This window comes from Rhincodon typus, chromosome 22, assembly GCF_021869965.1.
Source record: "Rhincodon typus isolate 14 chromosome 22, sRhiTyp1.1, whole genome shotgun sequence".
NCBI lineage: Eukaryota > Metazoa > Chordata > Chondrichthyes > Orectolobiformes > Rhincodontidae > Rhincodon > Rhincodon typus.
In genome coordinates this window covers 16,615,370-16,643,302 of record NC_063353.1, presented here as the reverse complement: position 1 = coordinate 16,643,302, position 27,933 = coordinate 16,615,370, and the positions used below count along the sequence as shown (strand labels likewise).

Genomic DNA, 27,933 nt, shown 5'->3' with positions numbered 1-27,933 from the left:
CAAAATGTTTACCAATGAAATTTTTTTAAGAGCCTGTAGTTTAGTGCTATGGATTATCTGGTCACTAACACATTGCAGTTTGAGACCCCTAGTCTATGCAAAATGAAAGCTGCAGTTACTACATTATCATAGTTACTACTTCATTGGCTACAAAGTTGTTAAAAGATATCCTAAGATCAGAAATGATATTAACGCACATCCATATTTAAAGATGTGATGCAGAAGTCAAATTCACAAGTTGTTACATGTTCTCTGCCATGACTATATTCAAGATATGTCCAACAATGGCTTTCGAGATTGTGAAAGTATAAAATTCTGCAATAAATACATTTTAGAACAGGCTTCATTTAAGATTTTATTAAATATAAAACTTCATACTTAATATACATTTTTATACACTGTTCTGTCAACAATGGAGAACGCAGGTGAGACTTGAAGTACAGCAAATAGAATAACAGCACTTTCACTTTCCATCCCATTTTGGAAATTCTTTAATTGCTTTCAATCTGACAATTACCAACTTTTTTCCTCCACAAGTGTCCTTCAGATTGTTACATTTCTAGGTATCCATCCTACCAGTTTAAATTAATATCATTGTCCAGGGGTTTGCACCTACCTCAGCCTCAAATGGATGCCAGTACAGTAACTGATAAATGCTGTACGGGGTGATTGCCAGTTCTGAATTGAATTTGTGGTATAACAAAGCATAATTTCAGCCATTTCTATTGTTTCTTCCATACAATAAAAGCTAGTAATGTTTCTTAAATTCTGTTCAGTTCAAGAAATAATGGCACAGATTTAGGGTTGAAGAAAAAAAAAATGTGGTTACAAGGTATGCCCACAATAGATTCCATCTTAATCTGTTCTAATTGAATGAAATTGCTCCAGTTAAAGCATGCAATTATGCACACTCAGGTTTTCTCTCTGCATGCTATCAATCTGTGGTTTAATTTCTAGGCAGTAAGGATGAAAAATCTATCTTACACCAAATAGGTAGATGCTGAATTGAGCTGTAATTTCTAAAAAAAGGAAAAGAAAAAGCTGTGAATGATTTTAGACATGAATCCTCTAACTATTACTGAAAAAATAAAGGCCACAAATAAGTGAACTTCAGGTGTTTAGTGAACATGTGGAGAGTGGTGTTGGGATGGGGTGATGACTAAGACACATTTTGCTCTGGTGGGGAAATTCTGTGCAAGAAGAGTCATGGATTAACAATAGCCAATGTTACTAGTTCCTCACAAAAAGTACAGTACTTCAGTAGCTAAAATTTGCAAGTTAGTGGCCACAAACCTACTATTGTAAAACAAAACAAGAATACAACTGTTTGATTTTAAAAACAGACTGGTCACGTCAGTTAACAGTAAACTTAGCACCAGTGTGACAGCAGTCTGTAGCAGAAATAAGATTAACAAGTACAGCTCTGCAACACTGTTCCAACAAGCTTAGGTCTCATGTTAAACAAAATTTTAAAAAAGCATGCAAGGATTAAATCTCTTCTAATGAAGAAAATATATCATCTACACCAAGTGTGAGTAGTGACCCATCTGTTGCAAATTGGCATCACCAATCCTGTTCCAAACAAGTGGAACTATAAAACTACATTCACAAAATAAAAGTTTATGCAGTAAAACCAGACTAAACATACAGATAAATGCATATAAAAAAATACAACAAACAATTAGATCTACATTTTAAAACAATTTTATGTTGAAGCTATCTTCACGTTTCTACTGATTGTAAAATCCATGAATTGCTCCTCAAGCACCATTAAACCGAAATACAGACAAGTGAACAGCAAAATATTAGGCTGAGGGCCAATGAATAAATGCATTTTGCGCAGCAAGGTGTTGCTGCAGATATCAAGTTCCTCACCTGCAAGCTATATCTTATGGTTGGCATCTTGTATAAAAGTATTCATGTTTTTGTTTTAAAAATGGTTTGATTTGCACTTAATAGAAAAATACTAAGCTATTGTATAATTCCCTTAGAAGTTATTTCAGAAATTAGGACAATTAAAACTGATGGCCAATTTTTAAAAAAAAAACTGAGCAGGCCACAATTATTTAGTAAAAATGCAATATAAATTTAGCTTCAAGTGATATTAAATAACTTCATATAATTGGGTGGTTTTGCATCAAGTAACAATTTTTTTTTAAAATATATGCAATTATCCAAATAGATTTGAGTGATGAGCAGACTATTCTACACAGTCAACATACAAAGTTGCAATACAAAAAAAAACAAACGCTACAAACCAGAACCATGTGTGCTCCCTTTTATTAACCTTCTACACTCAAGGAGAATGTGATGCTGTAGTACCTGCCGATGCTAGGTTATTGAACAGAAGCTTTCGCAGAATGCCAGAGTAAAATGGCCCATACACCTGTACATTGTATTTAATAATACAGACATATTGGGATCCAATCTCCTCGAGTTCAGCTTGAATAGGTGCAAGACCTCCTGGAACAACTGAAACAGCCTTCTGCAGATTTGGTATGCTGAGCAAATTTGCTATGTACTGTTCAATCCGGTTATCTGAAAATTAAAACAACCAAATTAAATATGATAGAAACACATAGTTGGACCATATTGAAAGACACTGTTTGGATCACAATTTGCACTCTCTGAATATAAGCTCAGTTGGGCTGGTGTGCAAAGCAGAACGATGCCAGTTGCACGGGTTCAATGGCATTTATCTAAGGTTATCATGAAAGCCCTACATTCTCAACCTCATTCCTGGCGTGAAGTATGATGATGCTCATACAGTTCTTTGAGACTGTGGCAAATTTCAGTTTTGCCACTGACTATGAATGATTTGATATCAAGCCCATTACCTATTGTGAAAAATGTGCAAACTTACATTGTTTTAGACTAGTTATAATTATGCTTGCTTGTGCATTTGCCAAGTGACAATTTCTCCCTCATCTATTCGAAGTACGCATTAATATTACAGATCAGTAATCACAAAAAAGGAAGTCCTACCCCACAAAACCCAAAAATAAAACTAACATTTTGCTTACCTTCCCCTTCCTACAACATGATGTGCACCACTCTTGCTATCACCCAACCCAGGCATGTTCATTAAAAAATGTACTGTGTTCTATTTACTTCATCACACATGAAGTCAAAAATCTAATCTACCTCCATTCTCCTTCAATTTTTGATGGCTACAACCTGCTGCTCTAGTTATTTTTCTAAACCATGGATGGAATTTTCCAACTTTAATCTTTATCCCTATTCTGCTAAGATTTGATTAGTGTAAACTTACATTGTATAGAAAGATTTTGATTCATAAGAAATACCACAGTTGATCCCTTTTTTGCAGTGCAAAAGTGTGGCTTTTTTAAATTCCCTTGATGCAGGTGTTGCTGGCTGGGCCAGCATTTATTGCCTGTCCCTCACTGCCCATGCAAGGGTGGTAGTGAGCTGCCTTCTTGAACCACTGTAATCCACATGCTGTGGGTTGTCCCACAATGCCATTGGGGAGGAATTCCAGGATTTTGACCCAAGGTCAGTGAAGGAACCGCAATATATTTCCGAGTCAGGATGATGAATGGCTTGGAGGGGAACTTGTAGGTGGTGGTGTTCCCATGTATCTGCTGCCCTTGTCCTTCTAGATGCAAGTGGCTGTGGATTTGGAAGATGCTGTCTGAGGATTTTTCATGATTTGCTGCAGTGCATCTAGTAGATAGTACACACTGCTGCTATTTAGGTGTCAGTGGTGGAGGGAGTGGGTGTTTGTAGATGTGGTGCCAATCAAATGGGATGCTTTGTCCTGGATACTGTCAAGCTTCTCGAGTGTTGTTGGATCTGGACCCATCCAGGCACGTGGGAAGTATTCTATCACACTCCCGATTTGTGCCTTGTAGATGGTGAGCAAGCTTTGAGGAGTCAGGAGGGGAGTTACTCACTATAGTATTCCTAGACACTGACCCGCTCTTATAGCCAGTGTTTATATGACAAGTCTAATTGAGTTTCTGGTCAATGGTAACCCCAAAAATGTTGATAGTGGGGGATTCATTGATGGTAACATCATTGAATGTCAACAGGCAGTGGTTAGATCATCTCTTATTGGAGATGACCATTGCTTGGCATTCATGTGGCATAAATGTTACTTGCCACTTGTCAGCCCAAGCCTGGATATTGTCCAGATTTTGTTGCATTTGAACGTGGACTACTTCAGTATCTAACGTGTTGAATATTATGTAATCATCAGCAAACACGAAATGTACCCACTTTTAAGCATGTGCATGGAGGTTTACTCTCTGTATGCATGCAAGTATACCTTTTGTTTATGTCTACAGGGCATGTCACAAACGTGAATCAATTAGAAATTTTGTAAAATCCTAGCTGAAACTTTCTACTGTTTCAATCATTTACAACATCCCTACTTACTTACCACAGGCAAACTACATATTTTAAAAAATCCACAGGAAAATTGTACTAATCTATTTCCTGATTATTTTGACTATTCAAAGCAGGTAGTCATTCAAGTCATTGTAATGAAGTGATAAAGTTGAGAAATTTGGTGGAAATCTCTACCAATCAATCATTCATTCATAGAATGAATTTCCCATTCCTAATTCCCTTGCAGAAGGAGATGAGGTGCCTTCTTTATCTACCACAGTCTTGGGCTGTAGGGACACTCAGTGCTGTTGGGAAGGGAGTTCCAGGACTTTGACCCCACCAATAATGAAGGAGTGGCAATATAGTTCGAAGGCAGGATGGTGTGTGACTTGGAAAGAATTTACTAGTGCCATGCTCCCATGTACCTGCTGCCCTTAGCTGAAGAGAAGTCATACTAGACTCAAAATGTTAACTTTGCTTCTCTCTCCACAGATGATGCCAGACTTGCCGGGTTTCTCCAGCATTTTCTGTGTGTTTCTAGCCATACTGACTTCCTATTCATGGCATGTCACTTTTGCCATGTCATCCTAGCCTACCATCCCAATTAGGCACAGAGCCTTCCTCTTAGCACTTCTTGTGGTCTCCTTCCTGTTGGTGGCCAATACTGGCCATTTGAAACTTGATTCAGCGAACTGAGATAGTGGGGGTAGGAATGAACGGACCTATTCTGCCTCTTTCAACACACTGTAAAACAAAAGCCTGTGATTGTAACTTGGAATGCACTACCTTAAAAGAGTTGGTGGACATTTATTTAATAATAGCTTTCAAATGGAATTCAATAAATGCATGATGGGGAAATTTTGCAGGTTTGTGGAAAACAGCAGGGAACTGGGACTAGTTAGCTAATTCTTTTAAAGAGCCATCATAGATATGGGCTAAAGGGCTGCCTTCTCTGCTGTAATAGTCTACGATATTAAGAGAGTCTATTTCTTGACTGCTAGTGTGGAAAATCACCATAAAGAGAATGAGCCAGGGTCAAGATCTGAATGCAAACCAGAGCTGACAGTTCCTATAAAACAATGGGTTAAGTTTATTAAACTTCTCTCTTAAAATTGAACATTCCTAATTGCAAAAAATGTGTTGTTATAATTTTCTTTTTGATACTTCCAATAAATTCTAGGGCACAGTTAAGCTGGGAATTAAAATGTTTAGAAAGATTTTCATATAAACACCCAGATCACAGAAGATGGAACGTATTAGCAAAATTAATTTTTATACTTACTGATCAAGGTACGGACAGGGTTGCTTTGTTCTGCAATGCTGCAGATCTGGCCAGTAAGATTTGTCTGATTTTCATCTGTAAGCACAGAGTAACCCCTTTCTGTCAAGGATTGGTTTATTTCAGAACAAATCTTCACACTTATAGTCTTCAGTGTTTCTTCAAGATTGAAATTTCTTCACAGGATAATCAATAATAATAAAAAAAAGTCAGGTTAGTATTTTGTACATTGGTCATCAAAATGAACTAATTTATTCTTGTGGTATTCCAAACAGTGAGCCAGACCAAAACTGTGATTTCATAATGAAATAGATTCTCAAGAAGGGCAGAAAATAATTGGAACAGGACAAGCTAATATAAATCATTTTAAACTCATGCATTTGGTCCTTTTATCAAATCCCTTGATTTATATGAAAAAGCAAAAAAATTTCCAAGCAATTTGAAGAGCCAATCTAAAAGCAGGTTGAAACATAGCTGAGGGGGATAAGAGTTATGAAAACAGAGTGTTACTGAGCAACCATCACTATGTAGGAGGTGTGACTGCAGCATGACATACATACATGTAAGCAATTCCCATTATAAAATGTGGATAGAACATATACACAAGGAAAAAAGTGAGTCATATTTAGACAATGTAACAACTGTAAGAATCTTAATGTTGTAGATAGCCTGCTGCTACCAAATCAAGCAATAGAATCTTTAATACATCTGCCCAGACAAAAATCTATGCTCACACATCCTTGTGCGTGTAGAATTACAGTGCATTCCAACATTTAAAATGCTTATAATGAACTTTATTTTAAGAAAAGTAAAGTCCATAGGATATGCAAGGGACTCCTTTTAAACCAGATTCTACATGCTATCATTGTGGTCTCCTCTAGATCCTTATTAAAAAAAAAACGTGCTCGAGATTCCAAATCCACGACTGTGATATTAATGTTCCCCTCAAATACCAAATTCAACACCTTAATTCATAAAATTGTACTGGAAACAGCAGCTTAGGAGCATCTTATTGCAATATCAGATCTTGTTTTAACAGATTTCCCCTCCCCCCCCAAACAAATCTGTCTCCAGTGTTGCATTTCACTTTAGTCATTTTAGACAAGTTAAGATGAATGCCATTTATAATCTTAAATATAATTTAAAAAGAAAAAAAACAAAAAAGATTGATTAGGAAATAACTCCCCAGAGGCCAGCATCCCATCACCAAGTCACCTTTCATTTACATGTGATGAGTTGTTGACACCGATCCAGCTCCCTCAGAGCCAGCTCTCAGAGTGAACAGAGCCTCTGAGACTCCTCTTTGTATCTGTCAGCAAGGGCTCCTTGATTGGGGCTGTTAAAATGGTCCAATCAGGGGACTCATTTCTATGGAAGTCCACCTGACTAACCTCGCTACAATCACTACAGCGTAAAATTTCCTAATCGTATTGTGATTCATTTTGTTGGAACACAAAATATGGAGATTGAGTGACTTAAGAGAAATTAACCTGCAACTCCCAATACCAACACATTGATCACATCCATTCTGCTGCAAACACATGCAGAGGCAGTTTATGGGAACCAAGGCATTCACCAGCTACTGCATTGCACCTCCCTACATCCTAGTCTCAAGTAGAATCAATTGAGACAAAGCAGATTTTTAAATCACATTTTCCAACTCGGTGTTTAATTTGCAGTGAAAAAATAATTACAGGGCTAGGGGTACAGCTTGGTGTGTATGAGGCTATTTGGACAGTTCTACCAATTAAAACAGCACAGGCATGATATGCCAAATGGCCTTCCTCTATGCAGTGTTATCTTCAAATCATGCGATTTATTCTTTTTTAGTTGATTGGATTTACATTGTTTGCATTCAGATATTGAAAATAAAAAAAAGGTTGTAAACTTAACTAACATTACTAGAAAAAAAAGCAACAATCAGGGTTAAAAAGAATAAAAACATGGAGGTGCACTTGTATACTTAGAAATATGAATTAAGAGCAGAGGGAGACCGTTTGGGCCCTCAAGCCTGTTGTCATTCAAAAAGATGTTAATTTCTTGAATTCCACATTCCCATTTACCCCCGATAACTTTTTACTTCCATGCCTAACAAGCATATGTTTTTAAGGCAGTTGTAGATATTCGAGAACCCTGCCTCCATGGTCTTAGAAGACAAAAGTTCCAAAATTGCACAACCCTCACGAAAAAAATCTAATCATCTCTGTCCTGAAAAACAGTGCTCCCTAGTTCTGGACTCACTCACAAAAAGGAAACATCCTATCCTCACCCACCTTGTCAAGGCTGTGCAGGATCTCCCCTCATGATAGTGGAAATGAGCTTAGCCTGTTCAACCTTTCCTCATAAGAAACCTGCTCTATCCAGGTATCAATCCAGTGACCCACTTCTGAAACACATCCCTTTCTTAAACAGAGGAGAGCAAAACTGCACACAGTGAGCGGTGGTCCCACTAAATATATTTACTGAGGTGTAACACTTTTCATTCAATTCCTCTCTTGTAAGGGCTAGCATTCAGGAGAAGGGTCCAGACCCAAAACATCAGCTTTCCTGCTCCTCTGCTTGGCCTGCTGTGTTCATCCAGCTCTACACCTTGTTATCTCTAGCATTTCATTAGCCTTCTTCATTACTTGCTGTACTTACATATTAACTTTTTTGTTGGTCATGCAATTGGAAAGCTAGATCCCTCCGCACCTCAGAATTCAACAATTGTTCTCTGTTTAGGTAAGACTCTGATTTCATTCTTCCTGTCAAAGTGAACCTTTCCCACTTTATCCTCCATCTGCCAGATCTTCACCCATGTAACCTATCCAAATCTGACTGAAACCACCAGCTGTCATCACAGTATACTTTCCTATCTATCTTTTGTGTCATCTACAAAATTTAGATACTATGCCGTTGTTGCCCTCTTCATCTAAATCACTGGTATAAATTGTAAAAAGCCAGAGTACCACCCTTTGCAGGATTCCATTCGTCACATCAGCATCAGCATTAAGTGCAGTTGGCACAGAATGAAGGCTTAGGGATTTGTCAAGTGTGAGAATTTGAAGGGTTAATCTCTTTCTTTAAAAAAAAACTCTCTGAAATATTGCATTAGTTTTCTGTTTAAATTAAAACCTAAATTTACTTTCAGGCTTAAAACAAGGATGCTTTTTCCTGAGAGTTGCAGTAATGTGGCTAGCTAATTAAAGAGCTGGCTAAAACTAGTTCTTAAAAATAGAGAATAACAAGGTGTAGATCTGGATGAACACAGCAGGCCAAGCAGCATCAGAGCCGGAAAGATGACGTTTCAGGTCTAGATCCTTCTTCAGAAATGGGGGAGGGGAAGGGGATTCTGAAATAGGGAGAGAGGGTGACGCGGACAGAAGATGGATAAAAAGAAGATAGGTGGAGAGGAGACAGACAGGTCAAAGAGGCAGGGTTGGAGCCAGTAAAGGTGAGTGTAGGTAGATAGGTCGGTCCAGGGAGGACGGACAAGTCAAGGAGGCGGGATGAGGCTAGTAGGTAAGAGATGGGGGTGGGGCTTGAGGTGGGAGGACAGGTTAGGGACGCGGGTACGAGCTGGGCTGGTTTTGGGATGCGGTAGGGGGAGGGGAGATTTTGAAGCTTGTGAAGTCCACATTGATACCATTGGGCTGCAGGGTTCCCAAGCGAAACATGAGATGCTGTTCCTGCAACCTTCGGGTGGCATCATTGTGGCAATGCAGGAGGCCCAGGATGGACATGTTGTCCAAGGAGAGAGAGGGGGGAGTTGAAATGGTTCGCAACTGGGAGGTGCAGTTTGTTGCTAACCGAACGTAGGTGTTCCACAAAGCAGTCCCCAAGCCTCCGCTTGGTTTCCCCGACGTAGAGGAGGCCACAACGCGAACAGCGGATACAGTATATCACATTAGCAGATGTGCAGGTGAACATCTGTTTGATGTGGAAGGTCTTCTTAGGGCCTGGGATGGGGGTGAGGCGGGGAGGTGTGCGGGGAGGTGTAGGGGGAGGTGTAGCACTTCCTGCGGTTGCAGGGAAAAGTGCCGGGGGTGGTGGGGCTGGTGGGGAGTGTGGAGCGGACAAGGGAGTCACGGAGAGAGTGATCCCTCCGGAAAGCAGGTAAGGGTGGGGAGGGAAAAATGTCTTTGGTGGTGGGGTCGGATTGCAGATGGTGGAAGTGTCGGAGGATGATGTGTTGGATCCGGAGATTGGTTGGGTGGTACGTGACGACGAGGGGGATTCTGTTTTGGTTGTTATTGCGGGGAGGGGGTGTGAGGGATGAGTTGCGGGAAATGCGAGAGACACGGTCGAGGGCGTTTTCGACCACTGTGGAGGGGAAGTTGCGGTCCTTGAAGAATGAGGCCAGCTGGGATGTCCGGGAGTGGAATGCCTCATCTCGGGAGCAGATGCGGCAGAGGCAAAGGAATTGGGAATAGGGGTTAGCCTTTTTGCAGGAAGGTGGGTGAGAGGAGGTGTACTCTAGGTAGCTGTGGGAGTTGGTAGGCTTGAAATGGATATCGGTTTCCAGGTGGTTGCCAAAGATGGTAACAGAGAGGTCCAGGAAGGAGAGAGAGGTATTGGAGATGGTCCAGGTGAACTTAAGGTTGGGGTGGAAGGTGTTAGTGAAGTGGATGAACTGTTCGTGCTCCTTGTGGGAGCATGAGGCGGCGCCAATACAGTCACTGATGTAACGGAGGAAGAGGTGCGGGATAGGGCCAGTGTAGCTTCGGAAGAGGGATTGTTCCACGTATCCTACAAAGAGGCAGGCATAGCTTCGGCCCATGTGGGTACACATGGCCACCCCCTTTGTCTGTAGGAAGTGGGAGGAATTGAAGGAAGTACAACTGCACCTCCCAGTCGCGAACCATTTCAACTCCCCCTCTCACTCCTTGGACGACATGTCCATCCTGGGCCTCCTGCAGTGCCACAACGATGCCACCTGAAGGTTGCAGGAACAGCATCTCATATTTCGCTTGGGTACCCTGCAGCCCAATGGTATCAATGTGGACTTCACAAGCTTCAAAATCTCCCCTCCCCTGACCAGATCCCAAAACCAGCCCAGCTTGTCCCCGCCTCCCTAACCTGTCCTCCCACCTATTAGCCTCATCCCGCCTCCTTGACCTGTCTGTCCTATCTGGACCGACCTATCTCCTCCCTAACTCCCCACCTACACTCACCTTTACTGGCTCCAACCCCGCCTCTTTGACCTGTCTGTCTCCTCTCCACTTATCTTCTTTATCCATCTTCTATCCACATCCCACTCTCTCCCTATTTATTTCAGAACCCCCTTCCCCTCCCCCATTTCTGAAGAAGGGTCCAGACCTGAAACGTCAGCTTTCCTGCTCGGCCTGCTGTGTTCATCCAGCTCTACACCTTGTTATCTCAGATTCTCCAGCATTGGGCAGTTCCTACTATCTCTTAAAAATAGAGCACAGCCAACTCATCTAAGTCAAAAGGGGTATAAATACACAGCCGTTAATGGGGGAGCCAGAAACAGGTGTAGCTGGCAGAGTGGAAGGCTTGGGTATTTGATCGTGTGGGAGTTCAGTGAAGTGGGGGAAGGACATGTACTTTTTCAATTCTGTTCCTCCCCTTTTTGGAGTGCACCATTTCAATTAAGGGAGCCAGCACTGTCCTGTTTGAAAACCAGCGTGAAACAAAAATGACGTCATAGGCATCTGGTAAGCCGACCAGCTGCTAAGTTCTTACATTAACTTCCAGTTGCAAGTGGAATCAACATTTGATTTCAAAATGATGTTAAAGAATAACAAATAACTTTGACTGAATTAAAATTACATTTGACTAACACACAGTGAGGAGATAGGTACTGTAGGCTGTATACATTGGAACTTTTGGACCCAAAAATAATCCAAGGCAAGCACAGCGATAATAAATGTTGAAAAGTGTAGGACCCCTAACTCAGCATCATTATATTGCAAGGCAGAATTGAAGACATTGTGATCCATCAATGGAGAAGGCAGTGATAGCTGGACAATTTGTTCCAGCATGTGGGCACACCCTTGAGAATAGGGCTGTCAGATTTCATGTGTAGTAAAGATGTAACCATGGACAAGGCACACAAAGGGCCAGAGAATACTGTAGTCTGGGACTTGAGCCATCGTACTTATCTAACAAGTTTGATATGCTCATCTGTGTGGGTGAAAGCAATTTCTTTAGGAGGAGAAATTGACGGAGCAGGCACCTTTCAAGTTGAAAGGATGTTAAAAAAAAAAAAAAAAAATGCCCTGCACAAGAATCATGTTTTCCTCATAGGCAGTGATTCAATATTACACTCCACTGACTGAACCCTGTGTAAATTTCCAATGCGAGACATTTGAAACCTGGACTTTAAAGCAAATAAAAATGATATGAAAAAAATTTAATACAGTAATATTTCACTTCTAGAATTTTACTTCAAAAAATGCAAAAGCAGGATCTCATCCTTGGCTTTGACCTGGCATGAGCCAATGCGCTAACAGGTCACGGAATACAACTAGTTCTAGTAGCCTGTTGAAAGAAAATTGATTTACTACCATTGGATTGAGAGATGGATGGACAGGGGAGGCAATGGCCTAATGGTATTGTCACTAGACTGTTAATCCAGAGACCCAGGTGATGTTCTGGGGACCTAAGTTTGAATCTCACCACAGCAGATGGTGGAATTTGAATTCAATAAATATCTGGAATTAACAATCTAATGACGACCATGAATCTATTGCTGATTGTCAGGAAAAACCCATCTGGCTCACTAATGTCCTTTAGGGAAGGAAACTGCCATCCTTACCTGGTCTGGCCTACATGTGACTCCAGACCCACAGCAATGTGGTTGACTCTGAACTGCCCTCTGGGCAATTAAAGACAGGCAATTAATGCTGCCCTAGCCAGCAAAGTCCTCATCCCATGAATGAATAGAGAGGAAAAAAAAATTCAAACTCACTTGTCATGCATGCCCTCAAGTAGAACCACAATAACTCGCTTTAATTTGTCTGCAAACTCAGGTAGTCCTGAAATGGTTGCCCCTACCATGTTGTAGATGATCAACATTATATAGGCGACAAGCCTTTGCAGGTTCAGTCTTTGTTGCAGCTCTTGGAGACGTGATCGGTCAGTCATCAGAGTCTAAAATAAAATCAAAGATATTTTGAATGCCATGAAGGGTTATGTTGTAATTTGTGATTTTGTGGGACTCTTCCATTTCAGTACTTCTTTCCTGCAATCCACGAACTGCATTATAGCAAAAGACGGAATACTTCTGTTGTCATTTCTGCAAATTTATTTTCTCTGACCCACTTCATAGATTTTTCCAGGCCATTCACCAAATGTAGCCAACATACTAACTCCTGAATCTCTATCACTGCTGCTTGGATCAGCCATGAGGTGATGACTACGTTCCTTCCTTCAGTAAATTCTGCTGCATTGTAACTTGACAAAAAGACAAAATTATACGAATAGCAGTTTTGTGGTCTAACACCATGCCTTTATTTGAGAGGGTGGGGATCAATATATAACACCCTGACAGTCAACACCTGAACTCACTTTCCATCCAAATGAGTTACTGACTTTGACAACATGATAGAGTGATTAGGGAAAAGTGCCTAACACTTCATATTGTTAAGACTGTGTTGAGAAGTTGTATTTTAAAAAATCCAAAACAGCCAGCAATTAACTGATAAGACAATATTACACACTTTATTGGAGATATAAAGAGAAATTAAACAAATCAAGCAACACTAACCAACATCATAGCATGGATTTAAACTATCAACTCAGTTCTACTACAACGGCTGTCCCAAGGTGATCCTTTCATTTACAAAACTCATTGAGGTTTCATTCACTTTTTCCAACTAAACCCATAAAAGGTATGCCACAACTCTCTGGAAATTACTTTAATATTCCAATTATTGTTTGATATACAAGTAATGGAAAGATCCCCACGTAATTGGTAAGGAGACCTTCTGGCTCTATTATAACAAAATGACAGACCCATAATCATTTTTTGCCTTTGTGTTACAACCTATGACCTTGTAAGACGAACACAGATTAGCTTTTAAATGCAGTTAACTCCAAGCTTCTTTGTATTGTATATACATCTAGGTTTCTCAATAAATTTGGAGAATCAGATGCTTCCCATTTGCCTACAGTTAAAACTTTATTTCCCAAAATTAAACATTATATTCAGAATGACAAGAATTATGAATTAGATATTTATAACCAAAATCTCCAAATGAAACTGCCACTGCCAGGCACCTAGAAACAAGTACAAAATGTAATACTTTTCCACAATAAGTGAGAGAAAGAAAATATTTACTTTTAAATATTCTGTGCATGTATAAATTTGGTCTTGTTAATTCTTTCAAAATAGTAAAAAAAAAGAGTTGGCCAGAAAATTGAACAATTTTTTTAAAAAATAAAATGATTCTATAGAGCCTGCAGTTTGTATTGGAATTTTCTGAATCTAATCCACCCATGCCAAGTCCATTATTCCATGATTCAGTTCTCATTCTGATAGGGCCCAACGACTGGCCCAATTCAGTGAGCAATGGTTGGTTCTTCCATGTCACCCTTTCCCATTGTATTGACGCCGACTTCAGTTTTTTGTTCAGCTACTACAGGTGTCCTAGCCATCTCTCCTCATCAGGTATGGTCAATTTTCAAACTCTTTTTTTCTAAATTGCTGCTGTTACACTTTTCTTAACACATATGCTGTACTGCAGCAGTTCGAGAAGGCGGCAATTCACCACCACCTTCTCAAAAGGCAGTTAAGATTGGGCAATAAATACTGGCCCATTCAGTGAAGCCCACATACCTAAATGAATTAAAAAAAAATACGATTCAAGGGCAGACCAGAAACCAAGGTGACCTGCCCCAAAACGTGACTGGTTTATTATGATGAATGACTAAAAGGATCACAGAAAAGTGGGGGTGTTCTAAATAGAAAGATTGGCTAATAAGGAGTGTTAGTGGTGGAGTGGGGTGGGGTGGTTGGCGCGAGAAATGCTGAGTGAGGCCTAATAACCACCTCAATACCAAATAAATTTGGTGAATCTATAATGATAGTGAAGTATTCATACTTCATGACAATCAGATAAACAAAATTATCACAAAATGCCAGAATCAAAAGCAGCACAAGTCTCCTCCAAAGAAGTGCAAAGGAATGCTTTGCTATTTTATGTACTCTATATAAAAGTCAAACCACCAATTGATCACTTTTTATTTGGAGGAAAAAAAAATGCAAAATCCAAAAAAAAAATCCATCTGCATCTAGACTATCAAAAATTCAGCCAGTTAGTGGAGTCAATATGACCTTAATAATATAGATGTTTGAAGAATTTTAAATTACACAGGCACAATTGGAATAGCTAAATACCAGTTCACTTCCATAGAAATGAAATGAACATTCTTCAGGTTTATAAGGATATAAATTAGATTTGACTGTGGTACAAAATGGAATATTTTGATTCATCTGCCCATTATATACAGCCCAAATACTTAGCTCATTAGCTGCAACAGAACTAAATATTAGGCACTGTGTATAATGGACCTGAACCAGTATGTCCCATTTTAGAAACAAATTTATAATCAACTTATTTGTGGAGGGGAAATAATTCTACTACTAAATTTGATTACAACTTGTGCAAATGAATGATTGAAAGTCCAAAATTTCCATTGTATTCTGGCTTGGGATGAAATATTCCTCTCTGGAGATTGCTGATTTGCTCTGCCTGACAAACAAATGATTTTTATTTAGGATGCGTTCCATCAAGTCAAGACTTGACAACTTCATCCCATATTTTAATGGATGCAAGATGACTGTAGAAGTTGTGCTATGACAAAGATACAACAGAAAGTTTCTGCAGCACCATGTGTCAGAGAAGGTATTTTTTAATGACAGCTGATTCTTTGCACATTATTCTCAGATCCCATGCTACTTAAAATGCCATTGCAACTCTCCCGCGAGAGCAGACTGTCCCAATTTTTCTGTCTTCAGGATACCTTCAATAGCAGTTCAGTCTTTTTTTTTCATAAAACTGTGTGATCATTCAACTTATTAAAAAGATTTCCTCACAATGATCTGAACTTATTGCCTGAAGAAATTTAAATGTTCATCCTCAAACCCTCTTTGCATTGTTAGACGTAAAGGGCAATCTCAGTTAGAAAGATTCTGAAGAGCTCAAAGTTTCAGACAGGTTGTCCAAACTCAATGTTTCTACAACTTTGAAAAAAATTTCCAAATTCCCAGGATCCCTTATACAAAAATCTAATATTTACCTCAGGTAAGGGCCTATTGTCGTAGTCCCACTGCAACAATTTCAAATAACCATTGTTTAACACAGACGATGGACTGAGGAGAAGACTGGCATTCCCGTCAGTATCAGAAGGTGATGTGTCTGAGGAGGTCACAGATGCTGATATTTCAGTAACAGACTCCGTTAGCCACTGAGTTGTATAATCAAGAGCATCTATAAGCAGAAATATTTATATTTTGAGTATTAAATATTGTTCAAGTATGTTAAAAAAGTCTTTAAAAGAAAAAAAAATCACTAGCTTTATGGACAAGAGTACCATTTCAGTTCAGAAGGGGTTAATAATCACTAGGTCTCTGCCAATTTTTGCATTTCCCAAGTAGTTCAGGCACAGAAAGTGTAAAAGTCATCATATACAATAGGAATTAATATTAGTTAGTTTAAAATTTACCTCAGCGCAGAGTCAATCCCATTTAATCTCGAGGGAAAATAATGCATAAACATTCCAGAGTCCTCAAAACATTTTCTGAATATTTATTCATTCCACATTTACATTATTTATATAGGGTCTATCATCATGTGGCCTCCCAGCAACACAGGAACTATTAAATTCTGTGGGCTATCTTCACTTTATACTTTTATCAATATCCCAGTTGTGTTTTAATTTCCTTCTACGTTGCTTTAAAAATTATTTGCATTCAAATTTAGATGCCATGCCCTATCTGGAGGATGTCAAATGCTTTGCACTCAAGACAAATCTGGCCACATCCCAAACTTATTCATATAAAATGTTTACTCAATTTCTCAAACAAAAAATTAATTCTGCACAATATTAGCAAAAACCAGAAGATGAAAGAGCAAGCAGTGAGCCTTCTTATTTGGTTAATTATTGTATGTTTATCACAAATCACTATTAAAATGTACTAAAAAAAAAACAAAAAAAAAAAAAAAAACAAAAACTTACTGGGTTGTTTATTGAGAAAATCCTGGAACTTGCTTCGTTCATAATCAACTGAACATTGTTGGATGTGTGGTCGGATATTTTGAATGGTGAAATTGACCATATCCATAGTCATCAAATCAAGGACGTGAAATATTTCCCTGGTAAAGAAAAAACAAAGCCCACTCAGAGAAGAATGCAAGAAAAAACATACATAACATTCTGGTCAGAAATGTATTGGTCCTTTTTCTTAAAAAGGAAATCAATATATATTTATTTGACAAGTTTCCACTTTACAATTTCCTGAATAAACTTAAATACTTAAAAAGTAGCAGCATGTAAATCTATCTCCCCCACTTCACCACCATGCAGAGAAATTATTTACCTGAACAATGGAACTATCTCAGTAACCGATTTCAATTTTTTGACATCATCATCACGAACTGGAGCGCAGAACTTTCCCATTAGTGTAATTATATAAGCAGCCAGTTTATGGATGTCAATTGCATTGTGCTCAGCCTGCTGTTTGATTAGATCCAAATCTAGGACCTCGGAGATCTGGTTACGAAGTCTGTTTTGGCCAGGTATCAGAAATGAGAGAATAATCTAAACAATAAAAAGGAGTTATATAAATTAGAAGGCTTGCTTCTTTAATACTAGATGTTACATTAATAATAAATAACTTCAATTTTTAGATTTATTTAGCTGGCTTCAACACTTGTCCCACAAGCGAACATAGATTTCCTTTTTTTTCCATATTCCTATCCCCGAGCCATTTTCTTCACTATTTTCAGTGATATCTTGCCGTTGCCTTCACTGTAGTGCAGGCCTAGAATAGGAACACAGAATGTGTAATGAAAAGGTAAGTGGAAACCTGAAGTGAGAAATGGAGAAAAAAAGTGGAGAAGTTTAAACATCCTATGTAAATTATGATGGACAAGGGAAGGTGATGGACAAGAGGAGGTAAAAATGACGTACTCAGAAGGAAATGGGCATCTCTGAAACGAATGGGAGTGTCTAAGTCTATATTCTCATAAATCAACATCCAAACGAGGAGATTGAAAAAAGGTATTATAGAATTGAAAACCAAAATCAAACAGGAGCGTGGAAACAGCTATCTATTGTTATGGGAGATTGGACTAGCATTGTTGGAGAAGGAAGAATTGCCAAAGACGTAGGACCAAAATTGACAAGGCAATGGGAGCAGCTGAAATGCACACAAGGATTTTGAAGGGACAGCAGCAATTGCAGAGGCACTGGGCACAATCTTTCAGTCTTCCACAGATCCAGAGGACATGCCAGAAGACTGGAAAATTACAAACATTACAGAACCTAGTTCAAGAAACTCATTACATATCAGTCAGTTCAACTTTGTGGTAGGGAATCTTCCCAAAACAATTATTTGGCATAGAATTAGTCGTTAAATGGAAAAAGGTGGATTGATTCGCCAGAGTCAATATGGATTTCTAAAGGGGAAATCGTGCTTAACTTAGAACATGTTTGAAGAAGTAACAGAAAGGCTCAATGAGGGTAACACTGTTGATATGGTAACTTGGATTTCCAGAAGGTGTTTGGCGCAGTGTCACGCAACAGACTCGTGAGTAAAGTTATAGTTCATGATTTAAAAACAATAAGGAGAGTAGTAACGTGGATACAAAATTGGCAGAGTGATAAGAAACAGAGTAATGGTTAACAGGTATCTATAGTTCTGAATGTGGTTTGTAGTGGAATTCCCCAGGGGTCGGTATTGGGATCCTTGTTGTTCTTGCTATATTCATGATCTGGATCTTGGTGTGTAGGAGATAATTTCAAAGTTTGCAGATGACACGAAACTTGGAAGAATTGAAAACTGAGAAGAGGAGAACGTGGAACTCCAAAAAGACTTGACAAATTGGAGTGAATGAATAGGTGGCATACGTGGTTCAATGCAGAGAAGTGTGAGCTGACGCATTTTGGTATGAAGAGCATTGACAGACATACAACCGGAGTATGATTCTAAGTGGGGTGCAAGAGTACAGGGACCTGGGTGTATGTGTACAGATTATTGAAGGTGGCAGATCAGGTGGGGAAAAAAAAAACAACAGTTAAATACATACAATGTCCTCTGCTTTATTAATTGGGCATAGAGTACAAGAATAAGGAGGTGCTGTTGAACTTGTACAAGGCACTGTTAGACCTTAGCTGGAGTATTGTGTACATTTGTGGGTGCCACATTATACGAAAGATGCAAATGCATTGGACAAAGTGTGGAAGTAATTTACAAGAATGGTTCCAGGATTGAGAAAAATTCATTTATGATGATAGATTGACGATGTTGAGTCTATTCTTCCTGGAGACAAAAAAGGCTGAGTGGAGTTTTGATAGAGGTTTTCAACATTATGAGCAGGCTATATAGATAGAGAGAACCTGTTCCTGCTCATAAAAAAGGAAAAAGGGCATAGATTTAAAGTGATGTGCAAATGAAGCAAAGGTGACGTGAGAAAAGAAACATTTAGACACAGCAATAAAAATAGCAAGAATTGTGGATGCTGTAAATCAGGAACAAAAACAGAAGTTGCTGGAAAAGCTCAGTAGGACTGGCAGCATCTGTGAAGAAAAAAAAATCAGAGTTGATGTTTCGGGTCCGGTGACCCTTCCTCAGAACCAATGGTAGCTAGGTAAACGTCAGCTTATATCCCCCTCCCTATGTTCTGCATATAAGCAGACGCTTTCCTAGCTACCAACAGTTCTGAGGAAGGATTATAAGACCCAAAACGTTAACTCTGATTGACTATTTTCTTCAGATGCTGCCAGACCTGCTGAACTTTTCCAATTACACACAGCAACTAGTTAGAGCATGGAGTGCATTTCCTGGAAAATGTGCTGGAGGCAGGTTCAATTGAGGAATTCTAGAAGGCATTGGATAAAAAAAAAAATGTGTAAGTATGGAGAAAAGCCAGGGAGATTAGCACTAGGCAACGATACTATTTTGAAGAGCTGGTGCAAGCACTATGGGCCAAATAACCTCCTTTTGTGTCTTAACAATGTTGAGATTCTGTGACCAAATGGTGTTGGAAAAATAAGATTAGCAAAGCAAACAAAAACTTTAGAATTTTATACAAGACTGAGGATAACAAACGCATTTTTAAAACAAGGCAATCGTATACATGGAAAATGTTTGACAATCGTGGAAGATTTGAACATACAGGAATAATGTTAGGAAGTCTATAGCTCAGCTGGGACCTGACAAAAACTGGATCAGAATTTTGCAAAACAAAAAAGGAAACAGTACTTAAAATAAGATCCAAGTTGAGGAACAATAATTACTGATGCAAATGAGCAACAGAAACATTAAATAATCCTCAAGGAAGGACAGGCAAATAGTAGAGATTTTAGAGGAAGTGATCAAGAAAGCACGAGTTATGACTGCGATGTTCGGATAAGTGAGAATGAACAAAGAAAATAAACATCAATATCAAAGGCAGCAGGTTGAAATAAAGTCACTTGAAAACAAAGGGAGAAAAGGGCACCTAAATAATTGTTACAAGAGTAGTGTGATATACTCTAAGAATTGGACCAGCCAAGAAGAATAGATCTTATTTTTGCCAAAGCAAAAACAAAATTAAAAAGCATAGAAGATCTGAAAACAACAAAGAGGGAACAAGGAAGGTTTTGCATTAACAAACCATTATTTAATGAAGATGGAAGGAGCATATTGACAGATTACGTGACAAATGAGAACCTCAAATGATTGCGCTAAGAGATGACAGTAATGTTGGCATCAATTTCATGAACCAGAAAGAGAGAATGGGGTAAAAACAGCAATAGTTAAGTTAAAAACTTGAAAAGCAGCTTGAATAGTGGAAATTCTAGTAGAGTTGACTTAACATGGGAAAGAACTTAATGTTTCCTAGCAGTGCAAAAATATTTAGTTATCAGGAGAATGACCAACAGACTCTGTTGTTGATAAATGGTCACCAAGAAAGAAGTCACAGACATATCAATGTTTAGTCTTTAACACGATGTCACAATCCACTGGGATAGTGCACTGGAAATGGTCTGTATTTCTTTTAGTCTTGGTACCATAATTTCTTGTTAAATTTTATTTCTTTACTCCCAAGGAATCTTCAGCAATAACTAGGATTATCATATTCTAACCATTAACCTGTTTAAACTAAAGCTGGACTGCTGGTCTGTTTTAACTTGACTCGAGTCATAGAACATGGAAACAGACCCTTCAGTCCATGCTGAATATAATCCCAAACTAATCCCACCTGCCTGCTCTTGGTCCATATCTCTCCAAACCTTTCCTATTCATGTGTCTATCCAAATGACTTTTAAATGTTGTAATTGTACCCACATTCACCACTTCCTCAGGAAGTTCATTCCACGGATGAACCACCCTCTGTGTTTAAAAAAAAATTGCCCCTCATGTCTTTTTTAAATATCCCTCCTCTCACCTTAAAAGTTGTGCCCCCTAGTCTTGAAATCCCCAATCTTAGGGGAAAAACAACTACTGTTAAACCTATCTGTACCTCTCAATATTTTTTAAAATGGTCATAGAAGTTTACAAAATAAAGGGGGGTTACAAGAGCTATATTAAAATCTACACATCATGGACACACCTTGTGGTCGTGACAAGAGATCAATAACTCAAGATATTTTTACATGAAACAAAGAGCTATGAGGTGTAACCAAATATTGAGTATGAACCAGATATAATTGGAAGAGGGTGTTGTTTAACACCTCTTCAATATCTATGCAGATGTAGCGATCAAAGAAGCTTTTGAAGATTAAATTTGGTGCAGGACTGGGGAAGTAAATAATAACACTAGTTAGACTGGCAGATGACAAAGCACTTGCAGTAAACATAAGGAGGATTATTCAAACTAGTGAATAGATGAATAACAATAGGCATGAATTTGGAGGAAGGTGATAATGGACAAAACTAAAGAAAAGAAAAAATCACCAAGATATAGAATCCCTACAGTGTGGAAGCAGGCCATTCTACCATCAAGTCCATCCAGACATGCTCCCCTACCCTATCCCCATAATCCTGCATTTCTCATGGTTAATCCACCTAGCCTGCACGTCATTGGATATTATTTATGAGTTAGAATGGCCAATTTACCTAACCTGCACATCTTCAGACTGTGGGAGGAAACTAGAGCACCCAGAGGAAATACACACAAACACAAGGAGACTCTGTGTGGAGTTTGCACACTCTCCTGAAACTGGAATCAAACCTGGGTCCCTGCCGCATTGAGGCCTTAAATATTCCTATATCCACAAAAGGAAATAGGTTTAAGAAGTGGGGCTAAATCATCTGGTTTGCAGATCATTTCAGACAAGATGCAAAACTAAAAATGCATGTTGGAACCCTGCAGAGGTCCTGGCGTGTGAACCTACACAGAAATTGCCCAGAAGACGGAACTTTCCTGATAGGAATTTCCCGTTCCCCACAACCCTTTGTAAATGTCTCCAACTAGAAATTAGAGTTGAAGACTTCAGCCAGATGACTGACTTCCCTGTCACACGACCACCCAACTCCCCTCTAGTCCGGCTAGCCTGAGCAGACCATCTTCCTGACCCATACTGATTACCTCACCTCACCTCAGTCCTCCTCATACTCAAAGTCTGGCCCTGACCCTTTAATCTTACCATGCAGCAGCTAGGTGCCATAAAAAGAAGACCTGCCCTTTCTTTCTACCGATTCTACTCCATTCCAATGGGAGTTCCTAATGGACATTGTTCTGCACATTTCTATGACCCAAGATTAGAAGGCCCTGGGTAAGAAAAGACCCTGGTAAAGAAAACACGTACAGCAGCTACCCATTCATCATTGTTGCTGCTCTGAAAATTTGGGCCCAAGTGTTTAAAAATCATTATGGAAGATACAACAAATAAATAACAACAAAGATTGTAAATGGGAACAGCTACGTTTGTTAAGAAGCAGCTGTTACTAACTGTAGATATGGAAGCGAGCAAACTTGGAAAAATAAATAGTGATATCTTGAAAAAAATAAGTGTCCATATTACAGAGGATGTGCTGCTGGAGGTCTTAAAACTCATAAAAGGTAGATAAATCCCTGGGACCTGATCAGGTGTATCTCAGAATTTGGTGGGAAGCTAGGGAAGTGATTGCTAGGTCCCTTGCTGAGATATTTGTATCATCAATAGCCACGGGTGGGGTGCAGGTAGACTGGAGAGTGGCTAATGTGGTGCCAATATTTAAGAAAGGTGGTGCCAGGGAACTATGGATCGGTGAGCCTGACATTAATGGTGGGTAAGTTGTAGGAGAGGATTCCGAGGGCCAGGACTTACGTATATTTGGAAAGGCAAGAAATGATTAGGGATAGTCAACATGGCTTTGTGCATGGGAGATCATGTCTAACTTGATTGAGTTTTTTGAAGAAGTGACAAAGAAAACTGATGAAGGCAGAACGGTACATATTGTCTATATGGAGTTCAGCATGGCCTTTGACAAGGTTCCGCATGGTAGACTGGTTAGATCACATGGCATCCAGGGAGAGCTAGCCAATCGGATACAAAATTGGCTTGAAGATAGCAGACAGAGGGTGGTGGGGAGCATTGTTTTTTGGACTGCAGGCCTGTGACCAGCGGTGTGCCGCAAGGATCAGTGCTGGGTCTACTGCTTTTTATCATTTATGTATATGATTTGGATATGAATGTAGGAGGAATGGTTAGTAAGTTTGCAGATGACACCAAAATTGGTGGACACTGAAGAAGGTTATCTCAGAAAACAAAGGGACCTTGAGCTGATGGGCAACTGGGCCTAGGAGTGACAAATGGAGTATAATTTAGATAAATGTGAGATGCTGCATTTTGGAAAGGCAAATTAGGCCAGGATTTATACACTTAATGGTAAGGTCCTGGGGCGTGTTGGCAAACAAAGAGACTTTAGGGTGCAGGTTCATAGTTCCTTGAAGGTGGAATCACAAGTAGACATGCTAGTGAAGAAGGCATTTTATATGCTTGCATTTATTGGTCAGTGCATTGAGTATAGGAGTTGAGACGTCATGGTATGGCTGTACAAGATATTGTTAAGCCACATCTGGAGTACTGCGTAAAATTCTGGTCATCCTGCTACAGGAAGGATGTTATTATACTGGAAAGGGTGCAGAAAAAAATTTACAAGAACGTTATTGAGACTGGAGGTTTTCAATTATAAGGGGAGGCTAGATAAACTGGGAATTTTTTCCTCCTGGTGGGTAGGAGGCTGGAGGAGTTTATAAAATCATGACGGGTACAGACAAGGTGAATAGACAAGGTCTTTTCCCCACTGTAGGGGTATGCGAAACTAGTTTGGTTTAGGGAACCTGATCGGTATGGACAAGTTGGGCTGAAGGGTCTGTCTCCATGCAATGTGACTCTAGTAGTATGAGTGAGTGAAGTCAGGCTTGGAGTTTTGGAGTTGAAGCTGCTACATATAGCTCTCTCTGCTGCTGAAAAAAACTCGAGTTCTTGCTCTCTGTTGCTAGATTCATTCTGTCAGTGTTCCTTCTCCTGGACTGTAGGAGATAGCAAGTGAGCAAGTCTGTTTTGCTGGATTTGCCTTTGCCAAAGTTATATTTATGGGATGCTGCTATATAGGAACAGTTGATGAGTAATAACCAAATAATATATTATTTTATTAAGTATTTTGATGGAGTTAAAATTATGCCAATTCTTCTTTTTCTGTTTATATTTTAAACTGTAGTGTAAGAATAAAGTGTGTTTTGCTTAAGGCCTAGCAGTTTGACCAATTAATCACATCTGGAACGCAACATCTTCCACTTGCTTCAAAGTAAGACAAAAGTTAGGGTCTAGGTTATCTCCTTGATATGTTTTGAGGTCTGGTCCATAACAGTCTCAAAAAGCCACAAGAATGATTGAAGTATTCATTCCTTTACCTCTTTAATTTCTCCCAAAAGCACAAGGGCGTGATGGTATTCAGGTGGATCCTGGTTCAACTGAGCTTCCAGACAGTCCCAGAATGCTTTGTGAACTATTTCTTTCACTTTTCTTTGTAAACTGTATTTAAAAAGAAAGTTGTCTAAGGTGCATTTGCTAACACAAATTTACAGTAATTATTCAATAGTACGCTTTAATTGTTTTGGCAGCTATAGCCATACATGAACATTGGGAAACTTAATTCTCACCTTAGAAATTACACAATATAAAGAGAGAGACATGTCAGTTTAGAAATTTGGTTGTATTCAAATTGGAATGTAAGCCAGGTGCCATGGATGCTGCAAAAGAATAAAATGAGGCTGACACGAGAATCACAGCAAAAAACTGCTCCCACAGACATGGCATTTGCAAATGGGTGAAGGGAGAGAGTCAGGCACTGCTGCTCTTCCTCTTCCCAATTGCAATAACTGGGAAGCACTGGAGAGTGATTAGGTGCTAAAATTGAAGGCATGCTCAGAAATAATTTCAGATGGCAAATTGGAGAGAATAGAATTCATCTAATAGAGTGCATTTTGCAGCTTTGTCTAGGAGACAGTGCAAAAGAAGTTAGAAAAAAGTTAATAGCTATATTTTTAAAAAAAGCAGTGTTCAACAACACAAAATATATATACATATATACTTTTTTATATGACAAAGTCACACTACTTTTCACAATGCGACACAGCAAGCCTGTTTATATTGCAAGTGAAGAATACGAGGAGCTATTATATCTCCAAGAAATCTCACAATAGCCATTAAAAAGGGAAAAGAAAACTAACAATGTTATTAAGAAATTAGGCATTAAGTAGCTCTACAGACTCCGAAACCAACTTTTAGAAAGTACAATTGATAAGTGGTGTCCGTTGACAACAAACAAGTGAAACATTAAAGTTTCTAGGATGGTGTAGTTAACTTCACGGTCAGTAAAATTCACTCGAGACTTGGAAGCTGTTCTCCTCTATCCAGTCTCCCCGAGGCTTCAGTCATCAGCTAGTGCAGAATTTGAAAGGTTCAAGCGCAGGTCCATAGCAAACTACTGTAGTAGACAAAGTAGCCACAGGTACAGTGGTCAACAATTTACGGATGTGATTTGTCCATTCACCATTCCTCCATCCTCAATCTATCACCCCAACTCCACGAGCCCTCATCTTGTGCATCAGTCTTTTGTGTGGCACCACACTGAAAGTGTATTTGGAAATCCAAATACACTGCCTACTGTTTCCCCCTTATCTACCCTATTAGTTATACCTCAACAATACTAATGAATTTATCGAACAGGTTGCTCTTTCATAAAACCATGTTAATTTATTCTATGATGTTTTCTAGGTGCATTGCTAAGACTTCCTTATAACAGATTCCAACACTTTCCCAGTGACTAATGCAAGGTTAACTGGCCTATTGTTCCACATTTTCTCTCTCCCTTCTTTCTTGAATATCAGGGTTACATTTCCTAGCTTCCAATCTGCTGGCACCATTTCAGAATCTAGGGAATTTTGGAAAATCATAGCTGCAGATATGGTAGGTATCTCCTTTAGAGATCTAGTACTTTTACTCTAATCAATGTTAACTGATTACCTTCGTTTCTTCAATCACCTGCATTGATTTCTGGTATGTAACCTATGTCTTCTATTGTCAAAACAAAAAAAATTATTGGTTGTCTCTGCCATTTTCTAATTTCCCCTTGATAATTTATCTTGCTTTTAAAAGGATCAAGACTTACTTAACCACTCTTGTCCTTCTAATATACACTTGTACAAAATCTTACAATTTCTAAAAAGTAAATGCCTGGCCAGTTTACTCATTCTATTTCCGCCCCAGCACCCCACCACCACCACCACCACCACCACCCCCCCACCTCAAATTTGTAGCGGCTCTTCCTTGGTTTCTAAAATACTCACAATCCTCAGACTTACTACTATCATTTGGAACATCATAAGTTTCTCGTTTTAATCCAGTACTGTCTTTCCCCTCTTCAGTAAGCCACAAAATGGGTCCTTGAGTGGTTTCTCAGTTGAACATGAATTATATCCTTAAAATGTTTCCCACTGTATATTTACCACCCTACTTTTAGTCTATTTGCCCAATGAAGCTCAGCCAGCATGCATTTTTCTTTTTATAGATTTATGAAAAGCTGATCGGGCTTAGCATTTGTTGGAACTGCTTTGAAGATTGTAGGTGATGGTAATGAGTGCATCACCTGTGTTACTGCTCACATAAAGTGAGAACAAAGTGAATTTCCATTCTATAGATCAAGGTGTAGATTAGTACAGCTTTCTTAATGCTATACTTCTGCAATCTCAGGATACTGTCGGAAGTGATTTTTCAGGGCATAAGGAGAAGACACTGCAGGAGGAGATGGAGAAGAACAATTAAATATACACAAGGCTGTGAACAATATTACACCAGCAATATAGTTAACTCAACCAACTTACGATTTGAACCAAAAGGGGGAAAATGTCACCAATCATAAGTCCCAGGAGGCAGAAATATCCTAGTAACTCATTTATTCCAACAAGCAAAAGATCATTAAACTCTCTGATTAGGACTGTTGTTGTTGTTATTGTCTGGTGTGTTAATCTCTACCTTGCAGAGGCTGAACAACAACTCTTAGACATTTCCTTCCATCTCCCCCTGGATCATGACTCCACCACTGCACATCAAGCTGTTGTTTCCAGGACTTTCACTGACCTCATCTCCTCTGGAGATCTTCCCTCCACAGCTTCTCACTTCATAGTTCAAACCCCTCCCCCAAACCCACACAGCCTACTTCTATCTTCTTCCCAAATCCACAAACAGGACTGCCCAAGCAGACCCATTGTTTCAGCCTATGCCTGCCCCAATGAACGTCTGTCTTCCTATTTTAACCCTACTTTAGCCTCCATCTAAATTCATGATTCTTCAGGTGGCTAGATGTCAGTTCCACAGTTTTCAGTTTCTCTTCCAGCTGTCTCCTCTTCATATGGATTTACAATTTCTCTATATGTCCATCCCCCATCAGGATCATCCTATGGCTCTTTGAGGGCTGAACAGTCCCCATCCACCATCACCATCCTCTCTTGCTGAGACAACAAGGTGCAGGGCTGGATGAACACAGCAGGCCAAGCAGCATCATAGGAGCAGAGAGGCTGACGTTTCGGGCCTAGACCCTTCATCAGAGAAGGGGGTTTTTGAAATAAATAGGGAGAGAGTGGGAGGCGGATAGAAGAGGGATA

The 27,933-nt window shown here is 39.3% G+C and overlaps 1 protein-coding gene across 8 annotated transcripts in view; it reads right to left on the bottom strand.

The window, feature by feature from the left end:
* Positions 1-342: 342 nt before the first annotated feature.
* LOC109919034 (T-complex protein 11-like protein 2) overlaps positions 343-27,933 on the bottom strand; it is a 40,789-nt gene continuing 13,198 nt past the window's right edge. For all 8 annotated transcript variants that reach the window (XM_048610226.1, XM_048610229.1, XM_048610230.1 and 5 more), the window contains exons 5-11: positions 24,682-24,802; positions 17,175-17,395; positions 16,814-16,950; positions 15,875-16,065; positions 12,543-12,724; positions 5,633-5,805; positions 343-2,538 (exon numbers count right to left, since the gene is read on the bottom strand). In XM_048610226.1, the coding sequence (XP_048466183.1) occupies positions 2,297-2,538; positions 5,633-5,805; positions 12,543-12,724; positions 15,875-16,065; positions 16,814-16,950; positions 17,175-17,395; positions 24,682-24,802 (1,267 nt within the window). In that variant the 3' untranslated portion in view covers positions 343-2,296. The remainder of the gene's footprint in view (positions 2,539-5,632; positions 5,806-12,542; positions 12,725-15,874; positions 16,066-16,813; positions 16,951-17,174; positions 17,396-24,681; positions 24,803-27,933) is intronic.